This window comes from Elephas maximus, chromosome 1 (assembly GCF_024166365.1).
Source record: "Elephas maximus indicus isolate mEleMax1 chromosome 1, mEleMax1 primary haplotype, whole genome shotgun sequence".
Lineage (NCBI taxonomy): Eukaryota > Metazoa > Chordata > Mammalia > Proboscidea > Elephantidae > Elephas > Elephas maximus.
Window position 1 is genome coordinate 25,770,429 of NC_064819.1, and position 17,596 is coordinate 25,788,024.

The 17,596-nt window shown below is 40.0% G+C and overlaps 1 protein-coding gene across 1 annotated transcript in view; it reads right to left on the reverse strand.

Annotated features, from left to right (window-relative positions):
* TPRG1 (tumor protein p63 regulated 1) overlaps nt 1-17,596 on the reverse strand; it is a 173,029-nt gene that overhangs the window by 84,701 nt on the left and 70,732 nt on the right. The window contains exon 4 of the mRNA XM_049880501.1: nt 9,372-9,548. Coding sequence (XP_049736458.1) covers nt 9,372-9,548 — 177 coding nt within the window. The remainder of the gene's footprint in view (nt 1-9,371; nt 9,549-17,596) is intronic.

Below are 17,596 nucleotides of genomic sequence, written 5' to 3' on the forward strand. Positions count from 1 at the left end.
AGCATAATGGCGAATGTAAGGATGACTCAGGACAGGGCAATGTTTCATTCTGTTGTGCACAGGGTTGCTATGAGTCAGAACCAGCTCGATGGCACCTAACAACAACGACAACAACAGCAAACCCAAACAAGATAAATATGAAGAAAAGCACATCTAGGCACAACATAGTCAAATTTCAGAAAGCTAAAGATAAAAGTAAAATTTTGAAAACAGGCTGAGAATACACAGAGTAATAGCAAATCAACTGACTATGGACTTTTCATTAAGAATTATAGAATTCAGAAGACAGTGGAACAACATCTTGAAAGTGCTGAAAGAAGAGAAAAAAGGGGGAGGGGGCTGTCAAACTGGAATTCTACAATTAGAGAAAACACTCTTTGTGAATGAAAACTAAAAAAGATATTTCAGAAAAATAAAAACTAAGAAAATTTGTTATCAGGAATGAATTGTACTACAGTAAATGTTAAAAAATTCTTCATGCGTAAGGTAAATGACACCAAAGGAAAACTTTAATCTCTGGACACATGACAAGCATCAGAAATGTAAACCTTTGAATAAATAGACAAGTTTTTCCTCCTGATTTCTTTGAAGTACACATAACTTCTTAAAGCAAAAAATTATAACATTGATTATGGGATTTAAAATATACTTTGAAGTAATACACAGGACAGCTACAGCATAAAGGGCAAACTATATGTTTGCAAAGGTTCTCTGTTTTAAGTGAAGAGGTCTAATCTTATCTCTAAGTAAACTGTGAAAACTTAAGTATGTATGTAACAATTCCTAGAGCAGTGGCTCTTAATCATGGGTGATTTGGGCCCAGAGAGACATTAAGCAATGTCGGAGGATATTTTCGTTTGTCATGACAGGGTAGAATGTTACTGGCATCTAGTGGGTAGAGGCCAGGGGTGCTGTTAAACATCCTACAGTGTACAGAACAGCTCTTCATAACAAATCATTATTCTGGCCAAAGTGTCAATACTATCGAGGTTGAGAAACTCTGCAATCTCAAAATGTACATAAAGTGTTATAGATAAAAAGCAATGGCTACATTAAAACAGAATTATGAAGAATATTCAAATACTCAAAAGGAAGGTGAAAAGAGACAAAGAAACCAAAAACAGAAGGGAAAAAAAATAAATACCAGGTGGAATTGACTCCAATCACATCATAATTACGTAAAGTTTTAACAGATCAACACTTCAATTAAAAGGCAGAGATTATCAGAATGGATAAAAATCAAGGCCCAATTACATAGTCTCTACAAAAAACACATTTTAAATACAAAGACAGAGATAAATTGAAAGAATATGGGTGAAAAAAGATACACTATGCAAACAGTAAGTATGAAAAGTATGGAGTGACTACAATAATATCAGATTTTTAAAAAAAGACTTCAAGATATAGAATATTGCCAGAGCTAAAGAGGAATGTTTCTTAATGAAAAAAGGCTCAATTCACCAGGAAGGCATAACAGTCATAAATATGTATGCATCTAATAATAGACCTTCAAAATATGTGAAGCAAAAACGAACAGAGTTGAAGAGAGAAATAGAAAATCCCACAATAATAATAAATTTTAATATCCCCCTCTCGGTAACTGATTAAAAACTAGACAATCTAACTAAAAAACAACTAAGTAATCTACAAACACTATTAATCCCAATGACCTAATTGGTATTTATAGAACACTACACACAAAAGCACAAGAGACATTCATAAAGATAGACCAGAGGCTGGCCCATGAAGCAAGTCTTTGAGTGAAATCAAAGAATGTACTTCTCTAAATTAGAAATCAGTAACAGTAATATCTCTAGAGTGCAACTTTTAAAGTATTCATGAGTCAAAAAAAAAATCACAAGAAAAAGTAGAAAATATTTCTAACTGAATGATGATGGAAATAAAATATATAAAAATCTGATGCAGAGAAAGCAGTACTTAGAAGAAAATTTATAGCTTTCAATGTGCATACTAAAAAAGAAGAAAAGTCTAAAATAAATAAATTCCATATTGAAAAGTTTAAAACAATCAAACAAAAAAAGGTAAACCCAGCGTAAACAAAGAGCAGAGATCCACTAAATAGAAATCAAACAATATTGAAAATTAGCAAAATAAAAAGCTAGTTCTTGGCAAAAAAAAAAAAAAAAAAAATTATAAACCCTTAGGCTAATTTCATCATCAGAAAAAAGAGAGAAACAACCAATATCGGAAGAGAGAGAAGCTATCACTAAAGTCCCTATTTAAAGGAATAAAACCCATTGCTGTAGAGTAGATTCTGACTCATAGGAACCCTGTAGGACAGGGTAGAACTACCCCATAGGGTTTCCAAGACTGTAATCTTTACAGAAACAGACTGCCACATCTTCCTCCCATGGAGCTGCTGGTGTTCAACCACTGACCTTTTGGTTAACAGGCAAGTGCTTAACCGTTGTGCCCCCATGTCTCCTATTTAAAGGGATCATAGGGGAATAATATTAACAATTTTATGCCTACAATATGACAACATAAATGAAACCGGCAAATTCTTTGAAATACAGAATTTACCAAAATTAACACAAAATGAAAGCAAAAATATGAACAGCCCAATATTTATAAAACAAATTAACTATTGTCAAAAAAACTTTCCACCAAGACGCCAGGCCCAGATGGTTTCCTTGTAAATTCTACCAAACTTTCAAGGAAGAGATAACACCAATCATACATAAAATCTTTTAGAAAATAAAGGGTTTTATAAGGCCACTGTAACTTACCCCAATACAAAACCTGACAAAGAAGACATTATAAAAAAAATGAAAATAACAAATATTTGTCATGAACATACACACAAAAATACTTAATAAAATATTAGCAAACTGAAACCAACAGTGTAGAAATAAGATAACACGCCATGAACAAGTGGGCTTATTTGAGGAGGGCAAAGTTGATTTCATATTTGAAAATTCCAATAAACGTAGGATTTTTTAAATTAGGCAAGCTGATGGAAAAATAAATATAAGTATATAAATATACAAATTCTAAAAAAGGAGACTAATGAAAAAGGAGTAACTCTACCACATATTCAAACATAAGGTTATAATAATTAAAACTATTTTGTACTTGAATAAACAGATAAATGGAATGAAATAGAGAACTCAGAAATAGACACAAATACACATAGAAAATTAATATTTGATAAAAGTGGCATTTCAAATCAATGGGAAAAGATGAAATATTAAATAAATGATGTTGAGACATCTAGCCTGCCATCTGGATAAAAAAATAAAGCTGATTGCATATCGTATTCCTTACACAAAGCAAATTCTAGGTTAAACATAAATGTAACTACTTTTAAAATGAAATTATAAAAATACTAGAAGAAAAACTTCAAATGTTATTTTATACTTTCAGTGTGAAGAAATTTTTTCTAAACAAGATATAAACTCAGAAGGAGCCATAAAAGACTGATAAATTTGACAACCTAGAAATTAAAAATATTTCCAAAGAGTATTAAAAAAATTAAAAAGTCAAAAGAGATGTGACAAACTAGGGAAAAAATATTTGAAATATAGGTAGCAGATTGGGGTCAAGTTCTTTCATATATAAAGAGCTCCTACAAATCAATTAGAAAAATAGCAATATGCCCAAAGGAAACAAAGTGGGCTATGGTTATACATACGCAGCTCACAGAAAAGTAATTAACATGGCTTTCTAACATAAGAGAAACACTTCCTTCAAATTATAGTGATGGACACTAAACCAAAATAATATGTTCTTTTCTTTAACCTGTCTTACAGGCAAAGTAAAAAAAAAAAAATTATAATGCTCAATGTTGATGAGATTGTGTGGAAAAAATTTTTCTCACACCCAGTGGAAACATAAATTGGAGCAAACATCAATTAGTTTGAGAGTCTCCCTCTATGCTCCCACGCTCCCTCCACCTTACATGTATCACCTGTTTAGAAGACAATTTGGCAATATTTGCCAGTATAAGATGTACATGATGTTTCACCTAATAATTCCACTTCCAGAAAATTACGTTACAGATACATTTTTAAAAATAATTTTTATTGAGCTTTAAGTGAAAGTTTACAAATCAAGTCGGTCTGTCACATATAAGCTTATATACACCTTACTCCATACTCCCACTTACTCTCCCCCTAATGAGTCAACCCTTCCAGTTTCTCCTTTTGTGACAATTTTGCCAGTTTCTAATCCTCTCTCCCCTCCTCTCTCTCCTCCAAACAGGAGATGCCAACACAGTCTCAAGTGTCCACCTGATACAAGTAGCTCACTCTTCATCAGCATCTCTCTCCTACCCATTGTCCAGTCCCTTCCATGTCTGATGAGTTGTCTTCGGGAATGGTTCCTGTCCTGGGCCAACAGAAGGTTTGGGGACCATGACGACCGGGATTCCTCTAGTCTCAGTCAGACCATTAAGTCTGGTCTTTTTATGAGAATTGGGGGTCTGCATCCCACTGATCTCCTGCTCCCTCAGGGGTTCTCTGTTGTGTTCCCTGTCACGGCAGTCATTGGTTGTGGCCAGGCACCATCTAGTTCTTCTGGTCTCAGGATGATGTAAGTCTCTGGTTCATGGGGCCCTTTCTGTCTCTTGGGCTCATAGTTATCGTGTGACCTTAGTGTTCTTCATTTTCCTTTGATCCAGGTGGGTTGAGACCAATTGATGCATCTTAGATGGCCGCTTGTCAGCATTTAAGACCCCAGATGCCACATTTCAAAGTGGGATGCAGAGTGTTTTCATAATAGTATTATTTTGCCAATTGACTTAGAAGTCCCCTTAAGCCATAGTCCCCAAACCCCCGCCTTTGCTCCACTGACCTTTGAAGCGTTCAGTTTAATCCCGGAAACTTCTTTGCTTTTGGTGCAGTCCAGTTGAGCTGACCTTTCCTGTATTGAGTATTGCCCTTCCCTTCATCTAAAGTAGTTCTTATCTACTAACTAATCAGTAAATAACCCTCTCGCACCCTCCTCCCTCCCCACCTCATAACCACAAAAGTGTGTGTTCTTCTCAGTTTATACTATTTCTCAAGATCTTATAATACAATATTTGTCCTTTTGCCTCTGACTAATTTCACTCAGCATAATGCCTTCCAGGTTCCTCCATGTTATGAAATGTTTCACAGACTCATCACTGTTCTTTATCGATGCGTAGTATTCCATTGTGTAAATATACCACAATTTATTTAACCATTCATCCGTTGATGGACACCTTGGTTGCTTCCAGCTTTTTGCTATTGTAAACAGAGCTACGATAAACATGGGTGTGCATATATCTGTTCGTGTGAAGGCTCTTATTTCTCTAGGGTATATTCCGAGGAGTGGGATTTCTGGGTTGTATGGTAGTTCTATCTCTAACTTTTTAAGAAAACGCCAGATAGATTTCCAAAGTGGTTGTACCATTTTACATTCCCACCAGCAGTGTATAAGAGTTCCAGTCTCTCCGCAGCCTCTCCAACATTTATTATTTGGTGTTTTTTGGATTAATGCCAGCCTTGTTGGAGTGAGATGGAATCTCATCATAGTTTTAATTTGCATTTCTCTAATGGTTAATGATGGAGAGCATTTTCTCATGTATCTGTTAGCCGCCTGAATATCTTCTTTAGTGAAGTGTGTGTTCATATCCTTTGCCCACTTTTTGATTGGGTTGTTTGTCTTTTTGTGGTGGAGTTTTAACAGAATCATATAGATTTTAGAAATCAGGCTCTGGTCGGAGATGTCATAGCTGAAAATTCTTTCCCAATCTGTAGGCGGTCTTTTTACTCTTTTGGTGAAAGCTTTAGATGAGCATAGGTGTTTGATTTTTAGGAGCTCCCAGTTATCTGGTTTCTCTTCATCATTTTTGGTAATATTTTGTATTCTGTTTAGGCCTTGTATTAGGGCTCCTAACGTTGTCCCTATTTTTCCCTCCATGATCTTTATCGTTTTAGTCTTTATGTTTAGATCTTTGATCCACTTGGAGTTAATTTTTGTGCATGGTGTGAGGTATGGGTCCTGTTTAATTTTTTTGCAAATGGATATCCAGTTATGCCAGCACCATTTGTAAAAAGACTATCTTCTCCCCAATTAACTGACACTGGTCCTTTGTCAAATATCAGCTGCTCATATGTGGATGGATTTATATCTGGGTTCTCAATTCTGTTCCATTGGTCTATGTGCCTGTTGTACCAGTACCAGGCTGTTTTGACTACTGTGGCTGTATAATAGGTTCTAAAATCAGGTAGAGTGAGGCCTCCCACTTTCTTCTTCTTTTTCAGTAATGCTTTACTTATCCGGGGCTTCTTTCCCTTCCATACGAAGTTGGTGATTTGTTTCTCCATCACATGAAAAAATGTCATTGGAATTTGGATCGAAAATGCATTGTATGGATAGATGGCTTTTGGTAGAATAGACATTTTTACTATGGTAAGTCTTCCTATCCATGAGCAAGGTACTTAAGTAGGTCGTTTTTAGTTTCTTGCACTAGTACTTTGTAGTTTTCTTTGTATAGGTCTTTTACATCTTTGGTAAGATTTATTCCTAAGTATTTTATCTTCTTGGGGGCTACTGTGAATGGTATCGATTTGGTGATTTCCTACATTACAGATATATTTGTAAAAAAGTCCTATAACCCAAAAAGCCTGTTGCTATCGGAGTCAATTCCAACGTATAGTGACCCTATTGGACAGAGTAGAGCTGCCCCGTAAGGTTTCCAAGGAGTGGCTGGTGGATTCAAACTGCAAACCTTTTGGTGAGCCACCAAGCTCTTAACCACTGTGCCAGTAGCATTGTGGTATGAAGAGATATTTGGATAAATAGATTATGGCTTAAAATGGAATACTGTGCACTACTGAGAAGACTGAGACTGATCTGTTTTTGTCCTGTTACTTGCAAGTGAGTGGATTCTGACTTACGGCGACCCCATATATGCAGAGTAAAACAGCTTCGTAGGAAGCGGATCGCCAGGCCTGACTTTCGAGGTGCTCCTGGGTGGGTTTGAACCCACAGAGAAGTAGTGGAGGGCTTAACCATTTGCATCACCCTGGGACCCTGATCTAGAGCGCTGATATAATAAAACCTCCAAGATACGTCATTGGGTGAAATAGCCTGAGGCAGGAGAGCTTATGCCATGTGCTCCTACTGGGTAAAATAATACATTGTAAATACATGTGAATACACATATAGTTTAATATGTGCATACACAGACAGGCATTTTTGTTCTTATACATTCATAGATCATTTCTGGAAAAAAAAAAATACTCAAGGAACTGCTGACTGTCGCCTGTGGAGAGAATGCTGGAGAACTGAGAAGGTTTGGGGTGAAAGACATTTCCTGAAAGGAAACATTCTTTTGCAACATCTAAATACATTTTATAGTGTGCAGAATTACTGACACAGCTAAATCTGCTAGTTCAAAAATTTGATGATCTAAATCAGTCACTTCTTACATCCATGAAAAGAATAAATTAAAAAAATAGGTCTTTGATACAGTAAATAAACCCATAGAAATAGTAAATAAAAATAGGTTTTTGATGCTATGAGTAAGAAAAAAAACAATCCCTTAAGTGAGTTTTTTCTGTTTTAGAAAGATTTCTCAGTTCTCAGTATGTGCCAGGCCCTATACCAGGTGTTTTAAGAACAACAAATATGGTACCCGCCCTCAAAGAACTCAAACAGAAGAGCTCAAACTCAGAGTCTCAGAGGAAGACGGCTGTCCTTCTGGACTAAATCTACAGTGTTTAAAAGAGACAGTCGCTTCCCAGACCATAACAAATACTCAATTCAGCAACCCGCCAGTACAGACCTGACGGGTATCTTTGCAACTCCTAACATCTCTGAGACAGTTGATGTCCACTCATTCAATTTCCAAAGAAAATTCCAAAAAGACTTAACCACCCACTGCCGTCGAGTCAATTCGGACTTATAGCGACCCTATAGGACAGAGTAGAATTGCCCCATAGAGTTTCCAAAGGAGCGCCTGGTGGATTCGAACTGCCAACCTTTTGGTTAGCAGCCATAGCCCTTAACCACTATACCACCAAGGTTTCCAAAGAGACTTAAAAAGAACTAATTAACCATCAGAGTCCCTGGATGGCACAAACAGTTAACTGCTCAGTGGCTAACTGAAAGATTGGCGGTTTGAGTCCACCCAGAGGAACCTCAAAAAAAAGGCCTGGTGATTTACTTCTAAAAAAATCACAGTCATTGAAAACTGTATGGGGCACAGTTCTACTCTAACACACATGGGGTCACTATGAGTCGGAATGGACTATAGGGCAACTGGCTTTTTAATTAACCATCTTGGGATCTCTCTACTGACCTTTACAGAATAATATCAGTTCCCTAATGCATTTTTAAAAAAAATTTTTTTTTTTTTTAATGCATTACGGAAACCCTGGTGGCGTAGTGGTTAAGTGCTATGGCTGCTAACCAAAAGGTCGACAGTTCGAATCTGCCAGGCGCTCCTTGGAAACTCTATGGGGCAGTTCTACTCTGTCCTATAGGGTCGCTATGAGTCGGAATCGACTCGACAGTACAGGGTTTTTTTGGGGTTAATGCATTACACTTTTTCCTACCTCCACTCCTCTGATCGTGCTATTTCTCCTGCCTATAATGTTCTTCAAATCTGGTTCTCTTTCTCTGGCCAACTTTGTTGTTGTTGTTGTGTGCCATCAAGTCACTGCCAACTCATACCAACCCTGCAGGACAGAGCAGAACTGCTGCATACAGTTTCCTAGGCTGTAATTTTTATGGGAACAGATTGCCAGGTCTTTTCTCTGACAGAACCGCTGGGTGTGTTCAAACTACCAACCTTTTGGTCAGCAGCAGGCATTTAACCAGAGTGCCACCAGGGCTCTTTGGCTAATTCTTCCCAACCCACTGCCGTCTAGTCAATTCTGACTCGTAGCAATCCTAAAGGACAGAGTAGAACTGCCATTAGGGTTTCCAAGGCTTTAAATCTTTACGGAAGCAGACTGCCACATCTTGCTCCCGCGGTGGGTTGGAACTGCTGACCTTTTGGTTAGCAGCAGAGTACTTTAACCACTGTGCCACCAGGGTTCCTGGCTAACTCTTACCCAGCCTCAAACGGTGGTTTCCCAGATTCTCTGCCACATCAATTCATTTGAAAAACCTCCTCCATGCTCCCACAGCTCTTCCTGCCTTATATGTAACTATTGACCTATCAGCTTCTCTTATTAATGTGCAAAGGTACTTACAGTGTGTCCTGCTGCCTAACATGGAGCAGGAACTCAGTGACTGATGGACTCAACTGTGGGACCTCACTGTTCTCCCCAGCATTCTCCCAGCTAACAGAACTGAGCTGAGCCTCGTGATAGCTTCTCTGCCTGCCCCACTCCCACCACGTGCCTTTCCCAAGTCTAAGACCTCAGACTCACTTGTCCAGGGATTTCCCAGGGTAGGTAAAGCTGCCCAGGCAGACGCGACTGACAGCACTCAGGGGGATCCGCTGCAGCTGCACACAGCTAAGCATGATGAAATCGTATTTGCAGATGAAGAGGGTCTCATCTGTGACCAGCGCAATCTTCTCCTTTTCGTTGTTCCAGTGGTCTATCCTGCAGGAATCATCACAGGGAAGACAAGTTGATGGCATAGCCTTCCCATGTGCAAGATGAAGGCAATCACTGAAACGTTTCTCCTGACACAAAAGGGAGTGAGGTTGGACTGCCTCAGGGAGATGGACGGAGGAATACCTAGTACCACTGTCTCTTTCTCAACCTGGCCCCATGGCGAGAGGAGATGGGAAGGTGGCAAGGAAAGGAAAGGCTTTACGACCACAGGGATCAGAGATGATTATCCTTGACCCGGAAGCCATTACAGGAGCACCAAGTTTTCATCATGGTGGCAGTCAAATGATCCATGTCCCTCCACATGGTCCCAATTCTTTAGGAAAACCTAGTGGAGTACATTTCTCTCCAAGAACGCCAGACTCATTTCTTTTCATTAAGTTCTTTGTGTGTAATCCATGCCACAAACTTTGCTCACTATGCTCTGGCTTCTGCTAATCTCCAAAGGTCACATTGTGACAGGAGGTAAAACAAGAACTTAAACACAGGTTCACTGACTCCCAAGACATCGCTACGCTGAGCTCATTCATCCCACAATATCCTTGTGATGGAACTATAGTAGAATGGTGACATAAGATTCTTATGAGTTAAGGACCAAGCAGACACTACATAAGCGTTTATTGGATTGATTTTTTTCAGAAAAGAGCATGGAACGTGTATGGGAAATTCTGACAGTTAAGACTTTCTCCAACAGGGAGAAGAAAGAATCAAAACAATGGCTTCTGGTTAAAAAAGTGAGCATGGTCTTTAGTTCTTCTCACTCACAGCACTTGACTGTCTATCTATCATAGCCTGTAGGATACAGCATTTCCCAACTTAGAATTGTTTTCATATGTAGTTTTTCTTCCCCAACAACCTGAAAAGGATAATTTGTGACTGAACAGGGATTCATGTTGGAATCTTCAGTGTCCAGAGGTATGGACAAGATGGGCCCTCCAGGCCCCCTCCCCCATTCTTCACATAGTAACCCCAGTGCTATTCTTGACATATAAACTGCATCGTATCACTCCCCTTCTGACTTTATTCAATAACATCCCATTGATATTATGATCAAATCCAGAGTCCCCAACATGGACTATGGAGCCCTGTGTAGTCTGGCCTCTGCCCAGCTCTCCAGCCTCATCTCGCAGCATGACTAGAGCACTCATTGCTCAAGTCACAGTTTAAATGCCTCTTATTCAAAGATGATTTCTTAAATTTCTATATACTTGGCTTCTTTTTACACTTTCTAAAAGCATCCTGATCTTTCCATCCTTTGTGGCACTTAACACAGTTTGTAAGAATGGATGACTGTCAAAATGTTTAGCAGCAGGAACTGCATGAACACCAACCAATCAGAATGGACACCTCAGTACAGTGAATAGGGCAATGCTAGTGAGTATGGTTGAGTATCAACACTGCTTGTAAGTACATGTAATTTACACATAGAATACATATGTGTAGATGTATATATATATATACACACACATACATATATATGTGTGTGTATACAATATTTTTTTTATACAATATACATGTTGTATATGTATATATGGAAACCCTGATGGCCTAGTGGTTAAGAGCTACTGCTACTAACCAAAAGGCGAATTCACCAGGCCCTCCTTGGAAACCATATGGAGTAGTTCCGCTCTGTAGACTCAACGGCAATGAGTATAAATATATATATATATATATATATATGTATATGTATATGTATGTGTGTATACTTTCCATATATATGGATATATTATATATATATATAATAGTTCATGCATATTAAATGGAATGTATATATACATATTTTCCATGAGGGCAGAGACTGTGTCTATAATGATCCGGGTGTATAATAAATATTTGTTGAGTGAATAAACGAATGCCAGTCATAAACCCTGGTGGCATAGTGGTTAAGAGCTGCAGCTGCTAACCAAAAGGTGAGCAGTTTGAATCCACCAGGTGCTCCTTGGAAGCTCTATGGGGCAGTTCTACTCTGTCCTATAGGGTCGCTATGAATCAGAATCGACTCGATGGCAACGGGTTTAATCATAATTATTTTGGAGAACTTTGCTTGGGGTGGTGAGAGTGGAATGGAAACTTCTACACTAAGTCTATGATATTGGACTAGCCTTTTAATAAGAAAAAAAATTTTTTTTTCTTAATCTATTAAAGGGAAACCCTGGTGGTGTAGTGGTTAAGCGCTACGGCTGCTAACCAAAGGGTCAACAGTTCAAATCCACCCAGCACTCCTTGGAAACTCTACGGGGCAGTTCTACTCTGTCCTATAGGGTCGCAATGAGTCAGAATCGACTCAATGGCACTGGGTTTGGTTTTTTTTTTTTTTTTTTAAATCTATTAAATGGAAACCCTCTTGGCTTAGTGGTTAAGAGCTACAGCTGCTAACCAAAAGGTCAGCAGTTCAAATCCACCAGGTGTTCCTTGGAAACTCTATGGGGAAGTTCTACTCTGTCCTGTAGGGTCACTATGAACCGGAATCAACTCAACAGCAACAGGTTTGGTTTTTTTTAATCTGGTATACAGACACAATACTAATACTCACCTCAGAAATCTGTGGAGTGGATTAAGGAAAAAACCCACAGTCAGTGCTCTGTAAATTAGATTTTTATGATTACTAGTAGGGACCTAAGTGACTTTGGGCAACTCAAATCTATGCTACTTCTCAGTGCGGTCTAAAGACAGCAGGACAAAGTTAGGAGTTCAATCGATGGGAGGAGAAAGAGAAGGAGCTATAAAGGAGAGACGATGACAGAGAAGGAAGCAGAAGGAGGAAAAGAGCAAGGATGTGATTATTGATTGAAGCCTTGTTATGTGCTGGCCATTGCGTATTCATAAGAATTATCTCTCAACCTCATCACAACCCTGTGAAGAAGGTTACATAAAATGCCACTCAGCTAGAATATGACAGTGTAGTCAGTGCTGTCATGGAAGGAAAGGATGTGAAGTCTGAGAGTTGTGTTTTCCGTCTACAGTCTCTCCACTCCAGCTCACAGTTACACTCAACACAAACCCCGCTGAGAGAGAGAGGATTCTTGATAGTCTGTTAAACTTAGTGTTAATCGAAAAGAGAGGGGGCTTTTCATTTTTTTGTTTTTTGTTTTATCAGATCGCTGCACAAATTTTCTAAACAGATAGCATCTACTTAGCAACAAGTTAGAAATGGCTGCCTAATAAACCAAACTTTCTTTTTTAGTCACACACAAAAAAAAAAAAATCCGTGGCTTTTGGTTGAATGGCTTTATTGAAACTTTCAGAACCCCACTACGAGATTTCTTTTAAAACGTAAAGGATTCAGGAAAAGAGGATTCTTTTTAGGAACACAGAGTGCTCGGCTATGACATCACTCATATAATTTACATGGTGAGAATGTCTGAACTCGGTAAACATACAGGCTTTTGAATAGTTTGCCATCACCATCTCTAGCTCCTCAGTGGTATATTTATTTATCTAGACTTCGATCACACCTTTTCTACAAAGAGCTCATAGAGAAAACATGGAATCCTATATTCCTAATATTAATACCATTGAAGTTTGAGGGCGATAAGAACAACAAATCTAGGAAGCAGTAGGAATAGCAAGAATATGTTGTGTTTCTATAGTTCGTGAAGGTTTATAAGGACCAAACCCATTGCGGTCGATGCAGACTCATAGCGACCCTATAGGACAGAGCAGAACTGCCTCATAGGGTTTCCAAGGAGCAGCTAATGGATTCAAACCACTGATCTTTTGGTTAATATCTGAGCTCTTAACCACTGTGCCACCAGGACTTCTATGAAGGTTTATCACGCCCTTGAATATCAACATTCTCGTTTACTCCCCACAAGTACCCTTCGGACCAGATGTGATTACCCTCATTTCAAAGGCACAGAAATGAACGTGCAGGGCCCCTTAAAATGATTTGCTCAGTGTCTGAGACCCAGAAAGCTGTAGTGTAGGAGCCTGAAACAAGTACCAAGACACCAAATCTAGACATAGTGCCTGCTTTCTCCCTGTACCGCCCACCTCCATATAGACCTCCCTTCAGCCAGCTGTGCAAATGTGGTGAAATCCACCTCTAGAAAGAGCTGATACAATATGGTGCATACCATTCCTGGAATTGTCCCCTCTGGAAAACTTATTTCCAAAAATAACACTTATGATTGATCATCCTTTCCAAACCTGGTCCTCCTCCTGTGTTTCCTATCTTGGAAAGAACCCATTCTCCACCCAGTTATGGAAGACAGAACTTACTGGTCATCCTAAACTCACCCCCAACCCTCATTTCTCATGGCCAAGTCCTAAACATTTTACTCCCCAAAAGTCTCTCAAAACCACCCACTTCTTTCCATGTCAGCTGTCACCATCCTAATTCAGTCTTCTAGCGTCTCCTGACTCAACTACTGCAATCACCCTCTCACAGGACTAAGAGCTACCTAGTTTATCTGGCTTAACCCCAAAACCCAGTATCTGGCTTCCCTTCTAATCTCTTACCATACAGTATCAAGGGGAGAATCTTTAGAAAAGACAAATCTGATCTTTCTCTCACCACCCCAGCTTACATCACTCCAACAGTTCCCAATGGCTTTTATGAAAAATAACATCAATTCCTAACCTGCTCTAAGAGGCTCTGCAGGGTCAGGTCTTACCTACTTCTTCAAGCTCATTTCAAGCCAAGTCTCTCTACCCTCCCTTCTCCCTGACCTTTCACTTCTGTGAATTCACCACAAACCCTCTTACTGCAGGGCCTTTGCACATGCTATTCCCTCTGCTAGCAATGTTCTCCCTGATCTTCTTCACCTAGTTAATGCCTACAGAGCTGAGCTCAATCACTCCTTACTCCAGGAAGCCTTCCCAGACCTCTGTGATGCCTTCTTTTTCTTTCTGATATACACCATCTTTGTTCTTATCACTGAGACAATTTTACAGTTATTTGTATGGCTACTTAGTAAATGTCTTTTTTCTCTCCTGTACTGTAAACTCCATGAAAATTGAATCACTTCTTACCCAGCATTGTGCCTCCAATGTTTTAGGTGTCCTAAAAAATATTTGTCAGGATGAATTAGTGAAGAGTGAACAACCCCTGTGCTTTGCAACCAGTTATGCCTTGGTTCATGCTGCTTGGGAAATTCTATTCTTAGTTTTACACATTAAAATGCACCCCCATCAAGTAAGACGTTTTCAAAAACCAATCGGTAACATCGGGGAAATGAGCATGCCATAATAGTAAGTGAGAAAGCGCAGGATACAAAGTGTTACCTTCCGTATGCTTCCGATTTGTAACAACAGCGAAAATACACAGATCAAAACGTTAACATGGATTATTTCTGAGTGGCAGGGTTTTAAATGGCTTTGATTTCTTTTCATGTTTTTATTTGCCAGAGGGTTTAAAAAAAATGATTATGTTCTGCTTTTATGATAAAAGAGATATTTTTCAAAATACAAAAATTTCACCAACCCTTCAAGTCCCAGCTTAAAAGCTCTCTATTTCATGGAAACTTAACCTCACAGCGTCTCCCTCCCCCAAGTTTCTTTCATTTGGAAGCACGCAGGTCTCTATCTGTGCTTCACAGGCTGTATTACCACGATTTCCTTACGTGCCCTACCCATCCCCCACATTTAATGGGCAGCCCTCTAGGGAAGAGTCTGTGTCTTTGTTATACCCGGGTCCCTTCACTGTGCCCAGGGAGAACTGGGTCTCAACACACGAGCAGGACACAGAGGGAAAAAAGAGAACGAAGGATGCGATCCCTCGGCTGTGAGCGCCAGGCTCCCCTGGCAGAGCCCTAGCCACACCTACTGCCCCGCTGTCGTTCCTTAGCGGCAGCATCACTTCCCTTCATGGGAGAGAAGGGACCTAGACCCTCCAAGGTGAAAGAGAACCAGAGAGCTGCGGTGAGATCTGCAGTTTCCTGGAATGACCACAGTTTCGCCAGCAGAGGGCGACGGCGAACCAGCAATGACAGGCAGGCCCTGTCAGTGCGATTTTGCAGGATCCCCAGCCGGTCACTGAAATCATCCCAGGTGCTTTCCCAGCGGTCCCAGTTCCACGCCCCAAAACACTTTCCATTGTTCTTTTAAGGCTGTGTCAAACCAATTCGTAACGTGAAAATTATTTCTCTCAAAAGAGGTTTTTTCTTCCAATATTACTTCTTTTACAGGGTCGCTATGAGTCGGAATCGACTAGACGGCAATGAGTTTGGGGGTTTGTTATTATTATTATTACACTTTCTCACCCTATCAACACACACCCCACTCAGTAGAGGCATAAAACCAAAAAGACTGAACCCATTGCCATTGAGTCGATTAGGACTCATAGCAACCCTAGAGGAAGAGTAAAACTGCCCCATAGGATTTCCAAGGAGCATCTGGTGGATTTGAACTGCCGACCTTTTGTTAGCAGCCCAGCTCTTAACCGCTGGGCCACCAGGGCTCCATCAGCAGAGGCATCTTCCCTGATAATGGAGAGTGCCCGTAGTGACGATACCTCATTTACAATCCTCCTCCATCTGCCTCCTCAAATCTATAGGCTGGTATAGACAGCACAGCCCTTGAAAGAGGAAGCCAGGGATCTGCAGCCCAGGAGGAACGCCCTGGATTTTTCATTCCACACACATTCCCTGAGCTCCCACTGGGTTCCAGGCTCTGAAGAGAATCCAATTTGGGTTTGCACTTCAAATACAAACAGATGAAATAATGCATGGGATTGAAGCAAAGCAATTTCTCTCCCCTTGAGTTAAGTGGAGGCCTATAAAATCTTTAGTTAAATAATCCACATGCAGTTTTTTAAATCATTCTGTCACTCTTTCCCTGGCCCTCTCCAATTTGTTTAAAATTGGGGACCCTCAAAGCAAACACAAAAAAAAAAAAAAAAAATCCATTGGTGTCCAGTTGATTTAACTCATGGTGACCCCATGTGCTACAGAGTAGAATTACAGAGTAGGGTTTTCTTGGCTGTAACCCTTACCGAGGCAGATCACCTGGTCTTTCTTCTACAATGTTGCAGGGTGGGTTTGAAGCGACAAGCTTTAGGTTAGTAGTCAAGAGTATTCTAACCTCCACAACCTTCCCTATTCCCAGTTCGTTTTTTTCTCCCCACTACCGCATATAGTCAGGGAGTCCCTGGGTCATGCAAATGGTTAAATGCTGGACTGCTAGCTGAAAGGAGCCCTGGTGGTGCCATAGCTTAGCACTCGCCTGCTAACTGAAAGATTGTTGGCTTGAACCCACCAGCCGCTCTGGGGGAAAGATGTGGCAGTCTGTTTCATAAAGATTACAGCCTTGAAAACCTTATAGGGCAGTTCTACTCTATTCTATAGGGTGACTTTGAGTCAAAATTGACTCAATGGCAACTCGTTTACTAGCTGAAAAGTCGGTGGTTCAAACCCACTCAGAGGCACCTCAGAAGACAATCCTAGTGATCCGCTTCTGACGGGCCACAACCTCGAAAACCCTATGGAACAGTTCTACTCTGCACACGTGGGGTGGCCATGAGTGGGAACTGACTCAGCAGCAACCAACAACACCATATGCAGCCAGTTATGTACCAGGCACTGTGCTAGTTACTGAGAATACTGTGAAAATAATTCTCCTTTTAAGGATTGTGCAATTCTTTAAGATGTAAGGTGAAATCACATAGGGCAGAGCTAGTACAGGTACCCGAAGTTTCAACGAGACTATTTACGATGACACAAGTCCACAGTGGCAGAACACAGGTTTCCTGATTCCCAGCCCATTGTCCACAGGGGTGTGGAAAAAGAACACCAGGTATTTATCTGATGTCCTCAAAGAAGGTCCCCTTATCAATACCCATTTTCTGTTACGTGGTAAAGATGTCAATGTTGGAAAAGCACAAGTTGCAAAGCACAGATAATTCTTTGGAATGTAAACAAGGGAAGGACTCCAAGCATTCATTCATTTCTTCAAGACTTTTTGAATGTGCTACTTTGCAAAGAGGTTAACTTGCCCAAAGTCACTCAGCCAGAAGTCATGGAACTGGGGTTCAAACTGTGGACTCTGCCTCTGGCGCCCTTCCTCTTAACTATTTTGCTCTTGGTGTTATTGCTAGA